General features: G+C 61.9%; 1 protein-coding gene across 1 annotated transcript; it reads left to right on the plus strand.

The window, feature by feature from the left end:
• The first annotated feature begins 4523 nt into the window (after positions 1-4523).
• Positions 4524-23669, plus strand: EPPK1 (epiplakin 1). Its single transcript, XM_068161075.1, is given in 4 exon segments — positions 4524-4598; positions 8335-20525; positions 20527-23136; positions 23138-23669. Coding segments are annotated over 3 exon segments (15144 nt in total). The 5' UTR covers positions 4524-4598; positions 8335-8396; the 3' UTR covers positions 23543-23669.
• The last annotated feature ends 21 nt before the right edge of the window (positions 23670-23690 follow it).

The raw sequence follows: 23690 nt of genomic DNA on the forward strand, positions 1-23690 counted from the left end.
TCAGTGAGGTCCCCATGGAACTGGTGAGGTCCCCATGGAGCTGTTGAGGTTTCCATGGAGCTGTTGAGGTCCCCATGGAGCTGTTGAGGTCCCCATGGAGCTGGTGAGGTTTCCATGGAGCTGGTGAGGTCCCCATGGAGCTGGTGAGGTTCCCATGGAGCTGTTGAGGTCCCTCTGGAGTCAGTGAGGTCCCCATGGAGCTGGTGAGGTCCCCATGGAGCTGGTGAGGTTTCCATGGAGCTGGTGAGTTTTCCATGGAGCTGTTGAGGTCCCTCTGGAGTCAGTGAGGTCCCCATGGAGCTGGTGAGGTTTCCATGGAGCCGTTGAGGTCTCTATGGAGCCAGTGAGGCTTCCATGGAGCTGGTGAGGTCCCCATGGAGCTGGTGAGGTCCCCATGGAGCTGGTGAGCTTTCCATGGAGCTGTTGAGGTCCCCATGGAGCTGGTGAGGTTTCCATGGAGCTGGTGAGGTCCCTCTGGAGTCAGTGAGGTCCCCATGGAGCTGGTGAGTTTTCCATGGAGCTGTTGAGGTCCCTCTGGAGTCAGTGAGGTCCCCATGGAGCTGGTGAGGTCCCCATGGAGCTGGTGAGGTTCCCATGGAGCTGTTGAGGTCCCTCTGGAGTCAGTGAGGTCCCCATGGAACTGGTGAGGTCCCCATGGAGCTGGTGAGGTTTCCATGGAGCTGTTGAGGTCCCCATGGAGCTGTTGAGGTCCCCATGGAGCTGGTGAGGTTTCCATGGAGCTGGTGAGGTCCCCATGGAGCTGTTGAGGTCCCCATGGAGCTGGTGAGGTTTCCATGGAGCTGGTGAGGTCCCCATGGAGCTGTTGAGGTCCCTCTGGAGTCAGTGAGGTCCCCATGGAGCTGGTGAGGTTTCCATGGAGCTGGTGAGGTCCCCATGGAGCTGGTGAGGTTCCCATGGAGCTGTTGAGGTCCCTCTGGAGTCAGTGAGGTCCCCATGGAGCTGGTGAGGTCCCCATGGAGCTGGTGAGGTTTCCATGGAGCTGGTGAGTTTTCCATGGAGCTGTTGAGGTCCCTCTGGAGTCAGTGAGGTCCCCATGGAGCTGGTGAGGTTTCCATGGAGCCGTTGAGGTCTCTATGGAGCCAGTGAGGCTTCCATGGAGCCGGTGAGGTCCCCATGGAGCTGGTGAGGTTCCCATGGAGCTGATGAATTTCTCACGGAGCCAGTGAACTCCCCGTGGAGCTGGGAGTGTCAGGCAGGTCCCACCCTGTTGCCCAACCACCACTGCCCCAACTGTGGGAACCCCAGGAGCAGGTCCTGCCCAACCTGAGGGGCCCCACGCAGCTGCCCCGTGCTGGAACCACACCGGCAATGGTTGCTTCATGCCACCCAGGGCCTGGCAAAGGATGCTGCTGGTATGTGTGCCACCCAACACCTCATGTCCCCTCTGCAAGGCAGTGCAGGGTGAGCCCCAGGGTCCCAATCTCTGCTGCAGCCTCTGAGGGTCCCAATCTGTGGTGTGACCCCTGAGGCTCCCAGCCTTCTGAATGACCCCAACCTGTGCCAGGGCAGCTCCTCCAGCCCACAACTTGCACCCATATCCCAAAGCCCTTGCCCAGTGCCTGCCCATGGGGCAAGACCCCATGGCTCAGAGACTCCCCAGACCCCACCCCCCATCCTGCCCTGTGTGAAGCTGGGCACCGGGTCAGGATGCCCACAGGGCTGGAGGCAATGGCACAGCAGTGCTGGAGGCTGGCAGGGCTGGAGGCTTTGGTGCCATGGGGTTTGGTCCCAGTGCTCTGCTCTCAGGCCCCTGATGCCAGCACGTGTAGGCACCCATGCTCAGCTGTCCTCATCTGTGAATGCCAGCTTTTGCCTGTGGGTGTGGGCACAGGTATTGGGCAGCAAAGCCTCGGCGGGCACCTCCTGATGCTGAGCTCAACGTCTGGCCTGGGAACCGGCTCGGTTTGTCCTGCACCACCTCACCTCTCATCCTGCTGCTCTCATCCTGCCAGTGCCACCAGTGGGATTCCCAGAGCCCCCAGTGGCACCAGAGCCCCTGGAGCCATGGGCTGTGCCCTTTGCTGCTGGACCTTGGGACAGCCATGCCCTAGCTGCTGGTATCTGGGACAGAGGGGCTGTGCAGCCTGGGGATGCCCAGTAGTGTGGGCAAACCCCAAGACACAGTTTGCTCCAGAGGTGTTGGAGGGCATGTCCTGGCCCAGCTGGCATTGGCATTGCATTGTGACACCTGGGTCCATCAGCCACCCCACCAACCCACCACTGTGGGATGATCCCACCGCTGTGGCACGACTCCTGCACCACCAAACAGCTGCATCCCAATGCCAACTCTGCTGGGTCATCCCTGTGCCCACCCCACTGGGCTGCCCCCATGCCCATCCTACTGTGATGCCCCCATGCCCATCCTACTGTGATGCCCCCACACTCATCCTGCTGGGCTGTCCCTATGCCCACCCTGCTGGGCTCTCCTCATTCCTGCACCAAATGGCTCCGTGGCTGGCACAGATGGGTGGCACTGAGGCTCCTGGAGCCAGCAGCCACCTCCAGCCAAGAGCAGCCGCCCACAGGCAGGGCAGAGGTGCCCCTGCCCATCCCCTCCTTGCCTCGGAAGCATCCGAGCTGTTTTGAGTCAGCTGTGCACGGCTGGCGCTGGCCCCGTGCCTGCTCAGCACCGCTCATTACCATAACCAGACCCTTTCCTGTGCCCTTGGGCCTGTGCCCAAGAAAGCAAAAGCAAAACAGCGTCGCCAGGCGTAGCACGGAGCGGCCCAGCACGGCCCAGTATCGCCCAGTATCGCCCAGTAGGGCCTAGCCACGCTGCCCCGGGGCAGGGGCACCACGGCCCCCTCCTGCTGGCCCTGCAGCCACATGGATGGATGGTGCCCGCTGGCCCCTGTGCCAGGCTTGTTGGTCCCCAGCTCGCTGTGCCCGTTGAGGTCTCTTGCCCATCCTCTCTCCCGGCGTGGGCTGGCAGAGCCCCAGGGAGGGTGCAGGGGGGATCAGCCCCCAGTGACCAGGCTGGCACCTGCAGCCTCACCAGCAGAAAGCTCTGTGGTACTGGCACTGCTCCAGGAGAGCGATGCCAAGCTCTCTGTGGTGGCCAGTGCCAAGGTCTCTGCAGCATGGTGCCCTGCCAGCCCTGTCTGCCTGCGGCTGGTGGCTCCTCAGCACCTCCCAGCAGCTGCACCTCAGTGCCAGCCTCTGGAACCGTGCTGGCTCCCTGCCTCTGTGCCATGGGGATAGGGACTGGTTACAGTGGCAGATGCCAGACCTGTCCTGGTGGCTGCAGCCCCTGCCCCTCTTACCAGGCCCATGGGTGCTGTTTGAGCATTGCCCTATGGCACTGGGGCATCGCCTGGGCCAGGCTCCAGCTCTGGCTGCTCTGGGGTCACCAGGGGTTCCCTCTGCCCTTATGGGGCCATTAGCTTGACACTACCCAAGCATCAGGCACAGTGGGGGCTCCTGGATGGGTGCTCGGCCATGCCACCCTGGAGTAATGCCCCTCTGTATGGATGCCACCGTCACTGCTGAGCTTGGCCACAGGCAGTGCCAGGGCTGTGTGCCCACCAGATCCCGCTGTGCCATGCAGTGCCATGCTGTGGGCTTGCCCTGCACCTGGATACCGGCAGGTCTCCAACAACACAAATCCCACACCCCGTAAACATCTTGCCCAAGCCCTGAACATCCCTGTCTGGGCACCCTGCCCCGTCAGGCTGGCACCAGTGGGGGCTGTGGCATGACCACCCCAGCACCCCAAAGGTCCCTTTTGCTATCTGCTGTGCCCGTTGTTCCTTTGATGCCCACCAAGCACACATGGCACTGGAGAGAGCAGAGGGGGTGCTTGGGGTGAAGTGGGGTGCTGGGCATGGGCATAGCATCTGGGGAGAGGGCATGGGGCTGGTGACAGGCTGGGCAGGAGGTTTGGGTGACTCAAGTGGCACCAGGGTGGCTCAGGGGCGTTTGGGGCAATTTGGGCTCCATGTGCATGGGCAAGGACATGGGCAGGGCTGAGGCAGCAGGAAAGGGTCCTCCCTCCCCATCCCCCCTGCAGCAGTGCCAGCATCAAGCCAGCAGCTGGGATTCTGGGGTCTGCCAGGCCAGAGGCACGCAGAGAGGGTGTGCCAGGGAAGAGGAGCTGGGTGGGAGATGCCACAGGGTCGAGGCACAGGGGCACTGTCCTGGCTGTGGGTGAAGAGGAGGTTGTGGAGCGATGGGAGGAGGACAAAGGCTGCTGGGGATGAGAGTGGCATGGGCACGCTGGCATCGTGGAGGGCTCACCATTGCTGCGGTGGGCACTGCCCAAGCAAGCGGCTGACGGAGGGCACAGACCACCTGCCCACACCGCAGCCCTTGAACCCCTCACCGCCCCACGGGGGCACGGCGCAGGCAGGGCAGCGGCGGGGCCAAGGGATTGGGTGGTGCCAGCCCCCTGCCAGTGCAGGCGGGTAGCGGGGGGGATGGGGGGGCACGGGGAGGGTTCCTGGCAGGGCAGGGCCCGTGTGTCACGGGGCGGGGGAGGACGAGGCTTTAAAGGTGCCCGGCCGGCGGGCAGCGCGCAGCGCCAGGAGCGGCACTGCGGGCACCCACCACGCTGCCCCTTGTGCCAGCACCGCCGGCAGGTAGGGGCTGGCAGGGTGAGCGGGGCACGGGTGGGCATCCAGGGGCCCCGGCAGGGGCCTGGGCGGGCGGAGGCGCTCAGGCAGGTCCCGGCTATGCCAGGAATGCGGCGGCATCACCGCGCCCGCAGCACGGCTGGGCCCCGGCCAAGCGCCGGGGTGGGACAGTGGGCAGCAGCCGCACGGTGCCACGGCACGGCGGGCACAGTCGGGCACTGTCAGTGAGCACAGCGGGAGGACGGTCACCCCCTGAAGCCGGCGTGTGCCGGGAGTGTGATGGGCATCGTGGCCGGGCAGGTGGGGTGGCTGCCGGGGAGAAGCTGGTGCCACATAGCGGCTCTAACGGGCACGGCCGGGCTCGGCATGCCCCAGGAGCAGGATGGGGACAATGACAGTGAGGGCAGGCGGGGTGGCTGTCGGGGAGAAGCCGGTGCCATCTTGGGGCTCTGACAGGCACAGTGGAGCTTGGCGGGCAGGGGGTGCCAAGGGGCAGGCAGGGGTACAGGGCACACAGGGCACTGGCAGCACCATTCTGCAGTACCCAGGAGGTGGGCACACGGTGACATGAGGCTGTCTCACCGTGACCCCCGTCCCCCAGCTCTCTGCCCCATGCCAGCTGCCCACTAGGGCAGGTTGGCAGCAGGAGCCTTTCTGCCAGTGGCCAGCAGTGGGACCTGGGTGCTTTGCCCTCTGCTCTGTGCCAGCTGGGCAGGAACCAGAGGGTCTGGGCTGTGGGACAGGGTGGGCCTGGGGACAGGGCAGCTGGGAGCAGCTTCCCTCAGAGCTGAGGCCCTCAGAGTGCCCTAGGTGTCCCCCTTCCCCCTGTGCCCCTCATCACTGCCCAGCAAGTGGCTCTCCTGGGTACCCCCCCTGCCCCAGCCTGTCCCACCAGGACCCTCCCAGCCCATTACCTCCCCCAGCAGATGCCTCCACCTGGCCCCAGCTCTTCCAGTAAAACCAGTCCCCACTCCCAGTCCCACCCACGGCCCCCAGCAGCCTGCCCCTGATCCGCTGGCACCAGCAGGTTGGTGACACTGAAGGGGACAACCACCGGTGGGGCTCATCCCAGGGGAGTTGGGGCTGCCATGGGGCTCATGCTGGGGGACATGGGGCAGCCGTGTGGAGTCATCCCCTGGGATGTGGGGCAGTCCTGTGGGTTCGTCCCATGGGACATGTGGGGGCTGTGGGAGCTTGTCCCAGGGGATGTGGGGCAGCTGTGGGATCTCATCCTACAGCTTGTGGGGCAGCCATGAGGGGCTTATCCCATGGGGTGTGGGGCAGACATGAGGGGTTTATCCCGTGGGATGTGGGGCAGCTGGGGGGGTCTCACTCCATGGGATGTGGGGCAGCCATGAGGGGTTTACCCCACAGAATGTGGGGCAGCTGTGGGGGGTTTATCCCATGGGATGTGGGGCAGCTGTGGGGGTCTCACTCCATGGGATGTGGGGCAGCCATGAGAGGTTTACCCCACAGAATGTGGGGCAGCTGTGGGGGGTTTATCCCATAGGATGTGGGGCAGCTGTGGGGGTCTCACTCCATGGGATGTGGGGCAGCCATGAGGGGCTTATCCCACGGGATGTGGGGCAGCTGTGGGGTCTCACCCCATGGCCATGTGCTGGGAGCAGGAGGAAGAGCCTGGGCAGTGACTGACAGGCAGGGAGCTGTGCAGGGGCTGGTGGCACTGGAGAACGCCAGCCTGGTCCCACGCGGTGCCCACCAGAGACACAGCTCACGTCAGCACCTGTGCGGTGGGGCAGCGGTGCCAGGGTAGGAGCGTGGCCCCAGGAGCCAAGGTGTGATCCTGTGCCAGGAATGCAGCTGGCACGCTGGCAGCCTGGTTACCAAGAATTTCCATGGGGCTGACGTCTTCTGACGAAGGGCAGAAGAGTCCCTGAGCTGCCTCCACCTGCAGCCTCCACCCCGGCCAGGGGAGGGGAGAGGGGGGAGGGGGGGGCCTGCCCCAGCCCCCACCCTCGGGCATTCAGGCTGCCACTGTGTTACAGCTGGTAATGCCACCCTACTGCCACTGGCCTGCTGCAGTCTGTGATGTGCCAGGATCTGCTTAGGGCTCTCTGGATACCACAACCCCACCAGTGCTGCCCACCCCAGTGCCCATGGCACAGCCAGGCTGTGCCCAGCTCCTGCTCAGTGCGGCACAACCTCTGCCATCTAACCTGCCAAGCATGGCAGGGCCTGTGCCAGCTAACCTGGCCCCTCTGCCAGGAAATGGCTGTGGGGCCAGAAGCAGCTTTGCAGGGTGGGCAGAGCTGGTGGTGAGGCGTTACCAGCCAGCCCCACCATGTGTTTTACGTGGTGCCAGGTGTGAGACTGCACAGCACTGGCACCAGTGGGTACCCTGCAAGAGGAGACCTCCTCACTGCCAGCCACAGCCCAGGACAGACAATCCAGCATGCCCAGGCCTGGCCCAGGCTGCCCAGGGCAGCAGTGTAGTCTCCATCCCTGGAGGGGTCTCAAATCCGTGGAGCTGTGGTGCTGAGGGCCATGGTTTGGTGGTGCCCTGGCAGTGCTGGGTCAGTGGTTGGGCTCTGTGGGTGGGAGGTCTCTTCCCACCGGAATGATGCCATCATTCCCTGCTCCTGTGGCTCAGGAGGGCCCTTCCCAGGGGCAGGAGCAGTCTTGGTGCCCGTCCCAGCTGCTGTCCCCACCCCTTGGCACTGCTCACCCTGCAAACACAGCAGCACTGCCCAGACAGATCCCTGGAGCCTGTTGGGACCTTGCCCCCAGGACAGGCAGCAAGAGAGCAGGGGACGTGGTGAGGACAAGGTTGGCACAGTCACGGGTGTGGGATGACCTGGGGTGGGCACAGTGGGGTGGAGCTAGGTGCACGGAGTGAGGAGCAGGGCACTGGGCACGGTGCCTGCCAGCACTGGCTCTGTGTTCTTTGCTCCCTGGTGAGATTAGGCGGGGAGGGGCCTGGGTCTGTGAGGTTCAGACAGTGAGACATGGCTGCTCCTCACCACCATGGCAGGATGAGGGTGAAACCAGCTCTCTCCGGGGCTGCTGTGCCAGTTCTGGACCTTGCACATACAGCAGGGCATGGCACAGGGCAGTGCACAGGGCAGCACCCCCAGCAGCCTGCTCTGCAGCAGCCCCAGGGTAGGCAGCAGGAGCAGGGCAGAGATGATTGGCCTGGACTGGGGGCACTGGGAGGCCACCCCTGCAGTCTTGGGCTCAGCTTTTGGGCCCTGACTCCAAGGACCTCGAGGGGCTGGAGGTGTCCAGAGAAGGGCAAGGGAGCTGGGGAAGGGTCTGGAGAAAAAGGAATTGCTGAGGGAGCTGGGGGTGTGGAGCCTGCAGCAAAGGAGGCTGAGGGGAGACCTTGTGGCTCTCTGCAAGCCCCTGAGAGGAGGCTGCAGCCAGGGGGGGCTGAGATCTCTTGTGCCAAGGGCTGGGCCAAGAGGAAGTAGCCTCAGGTTGCCCCATGGGAGGTAGAGGTTGGCCATGAGGAACAATTTCTGCTCCTTGAGGCTTGTGCAGAACTGGGCCAGCCTGCCCAGGGCAGTGTTGGAGTCCCCATCCCTGGAGGGGTTTCCAAGCCCTGGAGCTGTGGTGCTGGGGGCCATGGTTTGGTGGTGCCCTGGCAGTGCTGGGTCACTGGGTGGACTCCCAGAGCTGTTTCTTCCTCCTGCCTGTGAGATGTTTCTTTGCTTTTCCCCACATGGAGCATGAGACTAGAGAAGTGTTGTTCACTCACTCAGCTTTCTCTTTCTCTCTCCAGAGCTCTAAGAAGAGTTCATCAGAAGGGTGGAGAGCAGCAGGAGCATAGAGACCAGCAGGAACATGGAGAGGGAGCCAGCCCTGAATGGCCATGCTGGGCCCGTGTCCCCCTTGAAGGACTTGCCAGCAGTAAACCACCTGTCCCAGGACACATTTCCCTGCAAACAGAAGAAAGTCACTGTTGGGGGTGTGACCATCATGGATGCACCTCAGGAGGCCTCAGAGGTGGCCAGGAGCATCGCTGGTGTGTATGTGGAGGCCTCCAAGAAGACAATGAGCTTTTATGATGCCACCAGAGAGCACCTCCTGAGCCTGGACTCGGCGCTCTGCCTGCTGGAGGCTCAGGCTGCCACAGGCTCCATGGTGGACCCGGTGAGGAGCAGGCAGGTCTCGGTGGCAGAAGCTGTGCAGCTGGGGCTGGTGGGGCTGGAGCTGAAGGAGAAGCTGCTGGCTGCAGAGAGAGCTGCCACCGGTTTTGTGGACCCCTACACCGAGGAGAAGATCTGCCTCTACCAGGCCATGCAGAAAGACCTGATGGGGCAGGAACAGGGCACCCGGCTGCTGGAGGCCCAGGTGGCCACCGGGGGCATCATTGACCCCACCACTGGCTGTCGGCTGCCAGCAGATGCTGCCCATCAGAGGGGGTGTCTGAGTGAAGACCTGAGCCAGCTTCTGGCTGACCCCAGCAGTGAGGACACCAAAAGGTTCCTTGACCCCAACACTATGGAGGAGGTCACCTACAGGGAGCTCATGAAGAGGTGCGTGGTGGACCCAGTCTCAGGCTTCCTCCTGCTGCCCCTGCAGGTCACGTTCCCCGGGCTGGGAGGTAGGGTGAGCAGCAGGGACCTGCTGGACTCTGGCATCATCAGCCCTGAGACCTTCAGGGCTCTGGAGGAGGGAAGAGTTTCCCCCCAGGAGGTGGCAGAGGATGAGTCGGTTCAGCGGTTCCTGCGCGGGACGAGGAGCGTGGCTGGGGTCGTCCTGGCCTCCGGTGAGCGCAGAAGCCTCTACCAGGCACTGCAAGAACATCTCCTGGTGCCTGGAGCTGCTCTGATTCTCCTGCAGGTCCAGGCCTCCACAGGCAGCCTGATGGACCCCATAAAGAATAAAAGCTTCTCTGTGGATGAGGCTGTCAGGGTAGGTCTCATTGGCCCAGAGCTTCATGAGAAGCTGTCCTCAGCAGAGAGGACCCTTACTGGGTACCGGGACCCCTGCACTGGGGAGATGCTCTCTCTCTTCCAAGCCACCAAGAAGGGCTTCATCCCCCAGAATCTTGGCTTCTGCCTCCTGGAGGCCCAGCTGGCCACGGGGGGCATAATTGCCCCAGGCAGGCATCTCCGTGTCCCCCCAGAGACAGCCTGCAGGTGGGGACACCTGGACGAGGCCACCAGGCAGCTCCTCTGCAGCCCTGCTGAGGATACCAAGGGGTTCTTTGACCCCAGCTCCAAGGAGAAGCTGAGCTATGCAGAGCTGCTCAAGCTCTGTGTCACCGACCCCAGCACAGGGCTCCTGCTGCTGCCTCTTGGAGGGTCTGAGGGGACCCAGCTCTTCTTTGACCACAGGAGCCAAGCAGCTCTGGAGGACACGTGGGTGTCTGTTGCTCTGGGCAGGTTCAAGGGCAAGCCAGTGTCTCTCTGGAAGCTTCTCTTCTCTGACCTCATCCCCAGCGAGCCAAGAGCTGCCCTGGCCCAGCGCTACCTCTCAGGAATGCTCTCTGCACAGGAGCTGGGGAAGGAGGTCAGTGCCACCATCAAGGAGCTGGCTTCCACTGCTAACATCACCTTTGAAGGGCTGAGGGAGCGAGTGACAGCCGACCAGCTCCTGAGCTCCAAGATCATCAACAAGGACTTGTTTAAGAAGCTGAAGGAGGGAGAAACCTCAGCCAAAGACGTCGTCAGCATGGACACTGTCAAGAAGTACCTGCAAGGGACAGGGAGCATCGGGGGGCTGCTGCTGCCTGACTCTCAGGAGAAGATCAGCATCTACCAAGCCAAGAGGAAGGGCCTCCTGCGGCCAGGGACCTCACTGATCCTGCTGGAGGCCCAGGCAGCCACCGGCTTCATCATTGACCCCGCTGCCAACAGGAGGTACTCAGTGGACGAGGCTCTGAGGGCCAACATCATCGGCCCGGACGTCTATGAGAAGCTGCTGTCAGCTGAGAAGGCCGTCACAGGCTACAAGGACCCCTACTCAGGAGACACCATCTCACTCTTCCAGGCCATGCAGAAGGAGCTGATCGTCAAGGAGCACGGCATCCGCCTGCTCGAGGCCCAGATCGCCACCGGCGGCATCATCGACCCCGTCCACAGCCACCGCATCCCCGTGGAGGTGGCCTACCAGCGCGGCTACTTCGACAAGAAGATGAACTTGATCCTGTCTGACCCCAGTGATGACACCAAGGGCTTCTTTGACCCCAACACCCAGGAGAACCTCACCTACCTGCAGCTGAAGGAAAAGTGCATCACTGAGGCACCCACCGGGCTCTGCCTCCTGCCCCTCAACAGCAGGAAGCGGCAGTTCGTCGATGATGCCACCAGGAAGGTCTTCAGGAGCTCCTGGATGTCCGTCAGGTTTGGGCGGCTCCGTGGTGAGAAGGTCTCCGTGTGGGACCTGCTGAACTCTGAGTACTTCAGCGAGGGCAGGCGTCGGGAGATCTTCAACCACTACCAGCTGAGGAAGGTCACCCTGGAGCAGATCCGGGTCATGCTGGAGGAGGAAATGAAGAAATGGGCTCCCATCAAGTTCTCGGCCATGAGAGGCAGCGTCAGCGCCTACCACCTGATGGAGACCGGCGTCATTGACAAGGTCCTGTTCGAGAAGGTGCTGGAGGGCTCTGTCACACCAGAGCAGGTCCTGCGCATGGACTCTGTCAGGAAGTACCTCTATGGCTCGGGCAGCATTGGGGGCATCGTCCTGCAGCCATCAAACCAGAGAATGAGCATCTACGAGGCCATGAAGCAGAACATCATGGTCCCAGGAGTCGCCCTGCCACTGCTGGAGGCCCAGGCTGCCACCGGCTTCATCATTGACCCGGTGACCAACCAGAAGCTGTGTGTGGATGATGCCATCAAAGAAGGCGTCATTGGGCCGGAAGTCCACGAGAAGCTGCAGCACGCAGAAGGGGCTGTGACGGGCTACAAAGACCCTTTCACGGGCAAGAAGATCCCCCTCTTCCAGGCGATGAAGAAGGGCCTGGTGGCTGACAAGCAGGCCATGCAGCTGATGGAGGTGCAGATGGCTACGGGAGGCATCATTGACCCAACATGTGGCCACCATCTCCCCACCGAATCTGCCCAGAAGCGAGGGTGTCTGGATGCAGACACCAGCAAGGCCCTCTCTGCACCCAGTGACAGGACCAGAGCCTTCTGCGTCCCAGACAGCAAGGAGCCCCTGACCTACGCCGAGCTGATCGAGCGCTGCCAGAAGGACGAGGTCTCTGGCTTCCACCTGCTGCCTCTGGCCCAGCCAGCAACTCCCAGCTACACTGACCAGCAGATCCAGCAGATCTTCAAGGAAACAATGGTGAAGGAAAAGGGGATGTCGCTCTGGGAGCTGATCCACTCCGGGTACTTCACCGAGGAGCAGAGGAGAGACTTCATGGAGAGGTTCCGCTCCCAGGACATGTCACTGCAGCAGCTGGTGGCTCTCGTGCTCAAGCTGGTTGGGGAGATGGAGATGAAAGCTGGCTCCAAGATCTTCTTGGAAGGCTTGAGGGGTGGTGTCCCTGCAGTCTGGCTGCTGGATACCGGCATCATCACCCAAAAGACCTTTGAAGAACTGGCTCAGGGCACGAGGACTCCCGAGGAGGTGGCCACAATGGAGAGTGTGAGGAGGTACCTGCAGGGCACAGGTAGCATTGCCGGGGTGCTCATAGAGGCGTCCAAGAAGAAGATGAGCTTCTATGAAGCCATGAAAAGCAACCTCCTCCTCCCTGGTGCTGCTCTGAGGCTGCTGGAAGCTCAGGTGGCTGCAGGACACCTGATAGACCCTGCCACCAACCAGAGGCTGAGCGTGAGGGATGCTGTGAAAGCGGCTGTGGTTGGTGAGGAGCTCACCGAGAAGCTGCTCCTGGCTGAGCGGGCAGTGACTGGCTACACAGACCCCTACACCGGCAGCTCCATCTCACTGCGCCAGGCACTCCGCAAGGACCTGCTTCCCCTGGCAGATGCTGTGCCCTTGCTGGAGGCCCAGCTGGCCACAGGAGGGGTCATTGACCCCATCCACCACCATCACCTCCCACTCAGGGCTGCCTGTAGATATGGCTTCTATGATGAGGACTTGAACCAAACGCTCTCGAGGGTGGATGACACCACCAGAGTCTTCTTTGACCCCAACACAAAGGAGAAGGTGACCTACCAGCAGCTGAAGGACAGGTGTGTCCATGATGCTGAGTCAGGGCTCTGGCTCCTTCCCCTGTCAGAGGAGGCCACGTTCTGTGTGGATGAGCAAACCATGGAGGTGCTGAAGTCCGTGACCGTTTGTGTGAACATTGGGAGGTTCAAAGGACAGACGGTGTCCATCTGGGACCTTCTAAACTCAGAATACTTCTCAGACAGCAAGAGAAGAGAGCTGGTGCAGAAGTTCAAGGAGGAGAACACCGAGGTGCTGCGTGAGATTGTAACCATCGTCACCACAATCATCGAAGAGACCGAGGCCCGGGGCAGGAAGTTTGCCTTCCAGGGCCTGCGGAAGCGAGTGTCGGCCAGCGACCTCTTCCAGTCCCAGCTGATAGACAAGAAAACCCTCGATGATCTCAACCAGGGGAAGAAAACAGTCAAAGAGGTCACTGAGATGGAGTCTGTCCGCAGGTACCTGGAGGGCAGCAATTTCATAGCAGGAGTGCTCATCCAGCCAAGCAAGGAGAAGATGAGCATCTACCAGGCCATGAGGAGGGGTATCCTCAGGCCAGGGACAGCTCTGGTGCTCCTGGAGGCGCAGGCGGCCACCGGCTACATCATTGACCCAGAGAAGAACCAGAAACTGTCAGTGGAGGACGCATTGGATGCAGGCCTGATTGGAGGGGAGGTCTTTGAGAAGCTGCTGTCAGCTGAGAGGGCCGTGACAGGTTACACCGACCCCTACACCAAGGCCCCCATGTCCCTCTTTGAAGCCATGAACCAGGGGCTGATTGTGAAGAGCCACGGCATCCGCCTGCTCGAGGCACAGATTGCCACCGGCGGCATCATCGACCCCATCCACAGCCACCGCATCCCTGTGCAGGTGGCCTACCAGCGCGGCTACTTCGACCAGGAGATGAACCAGATCCTCTCTGACCCCAGCGACGACACCAAGGGTTTCTTTGACCCCAACACCCATGAGAACCTCACCTACATGCAGCTCCTGGAGAGATGCATCCAAGACTCTGAGACTGGCTTGTACATGCTGCAGGTGGTGAGGGAAGGAGGAAAGTACTTCTACATCGATGAGGTCACCAAGCAGGTGTTGCGCTCAAAGACCCTCAAAGTGAATGCTGGAAAGTTCAAGGACCAAACAGTTTCCGTCTGGGAGGTCCTCTGCTCCCATTACATCTCAGAGCACAAGCGGAAGGAGCTGGTGATGCAGTACAAGTACAAGACCCTGAGCCTGGAAGACCTCATAACCCTCATCTGCAAGATCATCGAGGACACAGAGCAAAGAGCAGAAGCCCTGAAGGTCAGAGGGCTCCACGGGGACGTGTCTGTAGCAGAGCTGTTCAGCTCCGAGATCATTGACAAGAAAACTCTGGATCAGCTGCAGGATGGCAGCCTCACGCTTGCCAGCCTCACCCAAAGGGACACCATCAAGAGGTATTTGGATGGCACTGGATGCATCGCTGGGGTGCTGCTGCCAAAAAGGCAGGAGAAGATGAGCATCTACCAGGCCCTGCAGAAGGGCCTCCTGACGGAGCAGTGTGCAGAGGGGCTGCTAGAGGCACAGGCAGCCACTGGGTTCCTCATTGACCCACTGAGAAACCAGAAGCTGTCGGTGGCTGAGGCAGTGGCAGCTGGGCTGGTAGGCAGAGAGCTGCAGGAGAAGCTGCTGCTGGCAGAGAAGGCCGTGATGGGCTACAGAAAGCCTCAGACAGGAGACAAGATCTGCCTCTTCCAGGCCATACGGCAGAAGATAGTGGTCAAGGAGTATGGCATCCGCCTGCTGGAGGCCCAGCTGGCCACCGGCGGTGTCATCGACCCTGTCCACAGCCACCGCCTGCCTGTGGAGGTGGCCTACAGGCGTGGCTGCTTGGACGATGACACGTTCCTCCTGCTGTCTGACCCAGACCATGGCAGCAAAGGGTTCATAGACCCAAACACCCGGGAGAAGATCAGCTATGGGCAGCTTCTGCAGAGATGTGCCAAAGACAGAGACACTGGGTTATACCTGCTGCAGGTGATGGAGCAGGAAGAGGACTACTTCTACATCGATGAGCAGACAAGAAAGGCCCTCTTGGCCACCAAGGTGCAGGTGCCAGTGGGAAAATACAGAGGAGAGGTCTTGTCCCTATGGGACATGCTCTGCTCCGAGTACATCACTGAGGAGAAACGGAAAGAGCTGGTGAAGAGATACAAAGAAGAATCCAACCACATTCTCCAGGGCATCATTGAGACGATCCTGAACATCATCAAGGAAAGAGAGGAGGATAGAACTGACATCTGGTTCCAGGGGCTCAGACAGCAGATAACAGCATCAGAACTCCTCAGTGCACAGATCATCACAGAGGAGACAATGGAGAAGCTCCACAAGGGAAAGGAGACAGCAGAAAACATTGCACAGATGGAGAGTGTCAGAAGATACCTTGAGGGAACAGGAAGTATCGCTGGTGTGCTGGTGCCCTCCAAGGCTGACCCCACCAGGCTGGAGAAGATGAGCATCTACCAGGCCATGTGGAAGGGCATCCTGAGGCAGGGCACGGCGCTGGTGCTGCTGGAGGCACAGGCGGCCACAGGCTTCATTATTGATCCAGTCAACAACCAGAAGATGTCAGTGGATGAGGCAGTGGCAGCCGGGCTGGTGGGCAGCGAGCTGCAGAGAAAGCTGCTCTCTGCTGAGAGAGCTGTGACCGGCTACAGCCACCCCTGCACGGGACAGAAGATGTCCCTCTTCCAGGCCATGCAGCAGCAGCTGATTGTCAAGGAGCACGGCATCCGCCTGCTCGAGGCCCAGATCGCCACCGGCGGCATCATCGACCCTGTCCACAGCCACCGCCTGCCCGTGGAAGCTGCCTACCAGCGCGGCTACTTCGACCAAGAGATGAACCAGGTCCTGTCCGACCCTGGCGATGACACCAAGGGTTTCTTCGACCCCAACACCCAGGAGAACCTCACCTACCTGCAGCTGCTGCGCCGCTGCGTGCCTGACCCGGCCACGGGGCTGCTGATGCTGCAGCTGATGGACAAGAGCTCAGCGCTCCACCAGCTGCCAGAGAATGCCCGAGAAGCCCTGCAGAGCACCCGCACCACCCTCAGCCTGGGGCTCTTCCAAGGCCAGAGTGTCACCCTCTGGGAGCTCCTCTTCTCCCGCTACATCCCTGAGCTCCGGCGCCAGGACCTCCTGCGCCAGTACAAGGCAGGGACGGTCACCATCACTGACCTGCTCACCCTGCTCACCAGCATTGTCATGGAGGCAGAGGGTCAGGGCCACAAAACTACCCTGGGACAGAAGGCAACACAGGAGGAAGCCCCAGCAAAAGCCAGGAATGCAGGGTCCCAGGACTCCAGGAATGGTGAGACCATCGGTGAGGACCAACAACGTGAACAGGAACTGGAGCAGTCCCTCAAAGATTATACCACTGAAGTCCCAGCAGGAGCCTTCCAGGCCACAAAGGTCTCCCTCTGGGACATCCTCTTCTCAACCTATGTCACTCTTGCCAAGAGGCAGGAGCTGCTGGGTCAGGTGCGGGCTGGCAGTCTGGTACTGGACGAGCTGGCCAGGCGCCTCGCCCTGCTGGTGCAGGAGGCCCTGGAGCGCAGCAGCCAGGTCAAGTTCAGAGGCCTCCGCAGGCAGGTGACCGCCTCGGACCTGCTGGACTCCGGCATCATCGACAGGGACACAATGGCCCAGCTGGTGCAGGGCTCCAAGACAGTGCAGGACGTGACCCAGATGGCCTCCGTCAAGCGCTACCTGGATGGCACCGGCTGCATTGCCGGTGTGCTGGTGCCCTCCAAGGCTGACCCCACCAGGCTGGAGAAGATGAGCATCTACCAAGCCATGGAGAAGGGCATTCTGAGGCAGGGCACGGCGCTGGTGCTGCTGGAGGCACAGGCGGCCACAGGCTTCCTGGTCGACCCCCACAGCAATCAGAAGCTGTCGGTGGACGAGGCGGTGGCAGCCAGGCTGGTGGGCAGCGAGCTGCACGAGAAGCTGCTGTCGGCTGAGAGGGCAGTCACCGGCTACAAGGACCCCTACACAGGGGACAAGATCTCCCTCTTCCAGGCCATGCAGAAGGAGCTGATCGTCAAGGAGCACGGCATCCGCCTGCTCGAGGCCCAGATCGCCACCGGCGGCATCATCGACCCTGTCCACAGCCACCGCCTGCCCGTGGAAGCTGCCTACCAGCGCGGCTACTTCGACCAGGAGATCAACCAGGTCCTGTCCGACCCTGGCGATGACACCAAGGGCTTCTTCGACCCCAACACCCAGGAGAACCTCACCTACCTGCAGCTGCTGCGCCGCTGCGTGCCTGACCCGGCCACGGGGCTGCTGATGCTGCAGCTGATGGACAAGAGCTCAGTGCTCCACCAGCTATCGAAGGATGCCCGAGAAGCCCTGCAGAGCACCCGCACCACCCTCAGCCTGGGGCTCTTCCAAGGCCAGAGCGTCACCCTCTGGGAGCTCCTCTTCTCCCGCTATGTCCCTGAGCTCCGGCGCCAGGACCTCCTGCGCCAGTACAAGGCAGGGACGGTCACCATCACTGACCTGCTCACCCTGCTCACCAGCATTGTCATGGAGGCAGAGGGCCAGAGCCATGCCAATGGCCTGCACAGGAACACTGAAGCTGTGAGCTCCAGAAAGGATCAACACCACGAACAGGAGCTGGAGTTGCAGCTGGAGCAGTCCCTCAAAGCTTATATCACTGAAGTCCCAGCAGGAGCCTTCCAGGCCACAAAGGTCTCCCTCTGGGACATCCTCTTCTCAACCTATGTCACTCTTGCCAAGAGGCAGGAGCTGCTGGGTCAGGTGCGGGCTGGCAGTCTGGTACTGGACGAGCTGGCCAGGCGCCTCGCCCTGCTGGTGCAGGAGGCCCTGGAGCGCAGCAGCCAGGTCAAGTTCAGAGGCCTCCGCAGGCAGGTGACTGCCTCGGACCTGCTGGACTCCGGCATCATCGACAGGGACACAATGGCCCAGCTGGTGCAGGGCTCCAAGACAGTGCAGGACGTGACCCAGATGGCCTCCGTCAAGCGCTACCTGGATGGCACCGGCTGCATTGCCGGTGTGCTGGTGCCCTCCAAGGCTGACCCCACCAGGCTGGAGAAGATGAGCATCTACCAAGCCATGGAGAAGGGCATTCTGAGGCAGGGCACGGCGCTGGTGCTGCTGGAGGCACAGGCGGCCACAGGCTTCCTGGTCGACCCCCACAGCAATCAGAAGCTGTCGGTGGACGAGGCGGTGGCGGCCGGGCTGGTGGGCAGCGAGCTGCACGAGAAGCTGCTGTCGGCTGAGAGGGCAGTCACCGGCTACAAGGACCCCTACACAGGGGACAAGATCTCCCTCTTCCAGGCCATGCAGAAGGAGCTGATCGTCAAGGAGCACGGCATCCGCCTGCTCGAGGCCCAGATCGCCACCGGCGGCATCATCGACCCTGTCCACAGCCACCGCTTGCCCATGGAAGCTGCCTACCAGCGCGGCTACTTTGATCAGGAGATGAACCAGGTCCTGTCCAACCCTGGCGATGACACCAAGGGCTTCTTCGACCCCAACACCCAGGAGAACCTCACCTACCTGCAGCTGCTGCGCCGCTGCGTTCCTGACCCGGCCACGGGGCTGCTGATGCTGCAGCTGATGGACAAGAGCTCAGTGCTCCACCAGCTATCGAAGGATGCCCGAGAAGCCCTGCAGAGCACCCGTACCACCCTCAGCCTGGGGCTCTTCCAAGGCCAGAGCGTCACCCTCTGGGAGCTCCTCTTCTCCCGCTATGTCCCTGAGCTCCGGCGCCAGGACCTCCTGCGCCAGTACAAGGCAGGGACGGTCACCATCACTGACCTGCTCACCCTGCTCACCAGCATTGTCATGGAAGCAGAGGGTCAGGGCCACAAAACTACCCTGGGACAGAAGGCAACACAGGAGGAAGCCCCAGCAAAAGCCAGGAATGCAGGGTCCCAGGACTCCAGGAATGGTGAGACCATCGGTGAGGACCAACAACGTGAACAGGAACTGGAGCAGTCCCTCAAAGATTATACCACTGAAGTCCCAGCAGGAGCCTTCCAGGCCACAAAGGTCTCCCTCTGGGACATCCTCTTCTCAACCTATGTCACTCTTGCCAAGAGGCAGGAGCTGCTGGGTCAGGTGCGGGCTGGCAGTCTGGTACTGGACGAGCTGGCCAGGCGCCTCGCCCTGCTGGTGCAGGAGGCCCTGGAGCGCAGCAGCCAGGTCAAGTTCAGAGGCCTCCGCAGGCAGGTGACTGCCTCGGACCTGCTGGACTCCGGCATCATCGACAGGGACACAATGGCCCAGCTGGTGCAGGGCTCCAAGACAGTGCAGGACGTGACCCAGATGGCCTCCGTCAAGCGCTACCTGGATGGCACCGGCTGCATTGCCGGTGTGCTGGTGCCCTCCAAGGCTGACCCCACCAGGCTGGAGAAGATGAGCATCTACCAAGCCATGGAGAAGGGCATTCTGAGGCAGGGCACGGCGCTGGTGCTGCTGGAGGCACAGGCGGCCACAGGCTTCCTGGTCGACCCCCACAGCAATCAGAAGCTGTCGGTGGACGAGGCGGTGGCAGCCAGGCTGGTGGGCAGCGAGCTGCACGAGAAGCTGCTGTCGGCTGAGAGGGCAGTCACCGGCTACAAGGACCCCTACACAGGGGACAAGATCTCCCTCTTCCAGGCCATGCAGAAGGAGCTGATCGTCAAGGAGCACGGCATCCGCCTGCTCGAGGCCCAGATCGCCACCGGCGGCATCATCGACCCTGTCCACAGCCACCGCCTGCCCGTGGAAGCTGCCTACCAGCGCGGCTACTTCGACCAGGAGATCAACCAGGTCCTGTCCGACCCTGGCGATGACACCAAGGGTTTCTTCGACCCCAACACCCAGGAGAACCTCACCTACCTGCAGCTGCTGCGCCGCTGCGTGCCTGACCCGGCCACGGGGCTGCTGATGCTGCAGCTGATGGACAAGAACTCAGTGCTCCACCAGCTATCGAAGGATGCCCAAGAAGCCCTGCAGAGCACCCGCACCACCCTCAGCCTGGGGCTCTTCCAAGGCCAGAGCGTCACCCTCTGGGAGCTCCTCTTCTCCCGCTATGTCCCTGAGCTCCGGCGCCAGGACCTCCTGCGCCAGTACAAGGCAGGGACGGTCACCATCACTGACCTGCTCACCCTGCTCACCAGCATTGTCATGGAGGCAGAGGGCCAGAGCCATGCCAATGGCCTGCACAGGAACACTGAAGCTGTGAGCTCCAGAAAGGATCAACACCACGAACAGGAGCTGGAGTTGCAGCTGGAGCAGTCCCTCAAAGCTTATATCACTGAAGTCCCAGCAGGAGCCTTCCAGGCCACAAAGGTGTCCCTCTGGGACATCCTCTTCTCAACCTATGTCACTCTTGCCAAGAGGCAGGAGCTGCTGGGTCAGTTGCGGGCTGGCAGTCTGGTACTGGATGAGCTGGCCAGGCGCCTCACCCTGCTGGTGCAGGAGGCCCTGGAGCGCAGCAGCCAGGTCAAGTTCAGAGGCCTCCGCAGGCAGGTGACCGCCTCGGACCTGCTGGACTCCGGCATCATCGACAGGGACACAATGGCCCAGCTGGTGCAGGGCTCCAAGACAGTGCAGGACGTGACCCAGATGGCCTCCGTCAAGCGCTACCTGGATGGCACCGGCTGCATTGCCGGTGTGCTGGTGCCCTCCAAGGCTGACCCCACCAGGCTGGAGAAGATGAGCATCTACCAAGCCATGGAGAAGGGCATTCTGAGGCAGGGCACGGCGCTGGTGCTGCTGGAGGCACAGGCGGCCACAGGCTTCCTGGTCGACCCCCACAGCAATCAGAAGCTGTCGGTGGACGAGGCGGGTGGCGGCCGGGCTGGTGGGCAGCAAGCTGCACGAGAAGCTGCTGTCGGCTGAGAGGGCAGTCACCGGCTACAAGGACCCCTACACAGGGGACAAGATCTCCCTCTTCCAGGCCATGCAGAAGGAGCTGATTGTCAAGGAGCACGGCATCCGCCTGCTCGAGGCCCAGATCGCCACCGGCGGCATCATCGACCCTGTCCACAGCCACCGCTTGCCCGTGGAAGCTGCCTACCAGCGCGGCTACTTCGATCAGGAGATGAACCAGGTCCTGTCCAACCCTGGCGACGACACCAAGGGCTTCTTCGACCCCAACACCCAGGAGAACCTCACCTACCTGCAGCTGCTGCGCCGCTGCGTGCCTGACCCGGCCACGGGGCTGCTGATGCTGCAGCTGATGGACAAGAGCTCAGTGCTCCACCAGCTATCGAAGGATGCCCGAGAAGCCCTGCAGAGCACCCGTACCACCCTCAGCCTGGGGCTCTTCCAAGGCCAGAGCGTCACCCTCTGGGAGCTCCTCTTCTCTCGCTACGTCCCTGAGCTCCGGCGCCAGGACCTCCTGCGCCAGTACAAGGCAGGGACGGTCACCATCACTGACCTGCTCACCCTGCTCACCAGCATTGTCATGGAGGCAGAGGGTCAGGGCCACAAAACTACCCTGGGACAGAAGGCAACACAGGAGGAAGCCCCAGCAAAAGCCAGGAATGCAGGGTCCCAGGACTCCAGGAATGGTGAGACCATCGGTGAGGACCAACAACGTGAACAGGAACTGGAGCAGTCCCTCAAAGCTTATACCACTGAAGTCCCAGCAGGAGCCTTCCAGGCCACAAAGGTCTCCCTCTGGGACATCCTCTTCTCAACCTATGTCACTCTTGCCAAGAGGCAGGAGCTGCTGGGTCAGTTGCGGGCTGGCAGTCTGGTACTGGATGAGCTGGCCAGGCGCCTCACCCTGCTGGTGCAGGAGGCCCTGGAGCGCAGCAGCCAGGTCAAGTTCAGAGGCCTCCGCAGGCAGGTGACCGCCTCGGACCTGCTGGACTCCGGCATCATCGACAGGGACACAATGGCCCAGCTGGTGCAGGGCTCCAAGACAGTGCAGGACGTGACCCAGATGGCCTCCGTCAAGCGCTACCTGGATGGCACCGGCTGCATTGCCGGTGTGCTGGTGCCCTCCAAGGCTGACCCCACCAGGCTGGAGAAGATGAGCATCTACCAAGCCATGGAGAAGGGCATTCTGAGGCAGGGCACGGCGCTGGTGCTGCTGGAGGCACAGGCGGCCACAGGCTTCCTGGTCGACCCCCACAGCAATCAGAAGCTGTCGGTGGACGAGGCGGTGGCGGCCGGGCTGGTGGGCAGCGAGCTGCACGAGAAGCTGCTGTCGGCTGAGAGGGCAGTCACCGGCTACAAGGACCCCTACACAGGGGACAAGATCTCCCTCTTCCAGGCCATGCAGAAGGAGCTGATCGTCAAGGAGCACGGCATCCGCCTGCTCGAGGCCCAGATCGCCACCGGCGGCATCATCGACCCTGTCCACAGCCACCGCCTGCCCGTGGAAGCTGCCTACCAGCGCGGCTACTTCGACCAGGAGATCAACCAGGTCCTGTCCGACCCTGGCGATGACACCAAGGGCTTCTTCGACCCCAACACCCAGGAGAACCTCACCTACCTGCAGCTGCTGCGCCGCTGCGTGCCTGACCCGGCCACGGGGCTGCTGATGCTGCAGCTGATGGACAAGAGCTCAGTGCTCCACCAGCTATCGAAGGATGCCCGAGAAGCCCTGCAGAGCACCCGCACCACCCTCAGCCTGGGGCTCTTCCAAGGCCAGAGCGTCACCCTCTGGGAGCTCCTCTTCTCCCGCTATGTCCCTGAGCTCCGGCGCCAGGACCTCCTGCGCCAGTACAAGGCAGGGACGGTCACCATCACTGACCTGCTCACCCTGCTCACCAGCATTGTCATGGAGGCAGAGGGCCAGAGCCATGCCAATGGCCTGCACAGGAACATTGAAGCTGTGAGCTCCAGAAAGGATCAACACCACGAACAGGAGCTGGAGTTGCAGCTGGAGCAGTCCCTCAAAGCTTATATCACTGAAGTCCCAGCAGGAGCCTTCCAGGCCACAAAGGTCTCCCTCTGGGACATCCTCTTCTCAACCTATGTCACTCTTGCCAAGAGGCAGGAGCTGCTGGGTCAGGTGCGGGCTGGCAGTCTGGTACTGGACGAGCTGGCCAGGCGCCTCGCCCTGCTGGTGCAGGAGGCCCTGGAGCGCAGCAGCCAGGTCAAGTTCAGAGGCCTCCGCAGGCAGGTGACCGCCTCGGACCTGCTGGACTCCGGCATCATCGACAGGGACACAATGGCCCAGCTGGTGCAGGGCTCCAAGACAGTGCAGGACGTGACCCAGATGGCCTCCATCAAGCGCTACCTGGATGGCACCGGCTGCATTGCCGGTGTGCTGGTGCCCTCCAAGGCTGACCCCACCAGGCTGGAGAAGATGAGCATCTACCAAGCCATGGAGAAGGGCATTCTGAGGCAGGGCACGGCGCTGGTGCTGCTGGAGGCACAGGCGGCCACAGGCTTCCTGGTCGACCCCCACAGCAATCAGAAGCTGTCGGTGGATGAGGCGGGTGGCGGCCGGGCTGGTGGGCAGCGAGCTGCACGAGAAGCTGCTGTCGGCTGAGAGGGCAGTCACCGGCTACAAGGACCCCTACACAGGGGACAAGATCTCCCTCTTCCAGGCCATGCAGAAGGAGCTGATTGTCAAGGAGCATGGCATCCGCCTGCTCGAGGCCCAGATCGCCACCGGCGGCATCATCGACCCTGTCCACAGCCACCGCTTGCCCGTGGAAGCTGCCTACCAGCGCGGCTACTTCGATCAGGAGATGAACCAGGTCCTGTCCAACCCTGGCGATGACACCAAGGGCTTCTTCGACCCCAACACCCAGGAGAACCTCACCTACCTGCAGCTGCTGCGCCGCTGCGTGCCCGACCCAGACACGGGGCTTTATCTCCTTCAAGTGCAGAGGAAATAACTGTGGAACCTTCTCCATTTCCCTGTTCCTGCTCTGCTGCAGAACCTCCCTAGTGTCAGGAGTCCTTTTTCTGGATTTTGTTGTGTCTCTCTTTTATTAAATCCCATTTTACACCGTTCTGACCCCATTCAGAGCCTGGACCTGTTCT

Source organism: Melanerpes formicivorus, unplaced genomic scaffold, assembly GCF_026170545.1.
Source record: "Melanerpes formicivorus ecotype bairdi unplaced genomic scaffold, bMelFor1.0.p_v2 SCAF_56, whole genome shotgun sequence".
Classification (NCBI taxonomy): Eukaryota; Metazoa; Chordata; class Aves; order Piciformes; family Picidae; genus Melanerpes; species Melanerpes formicivorus.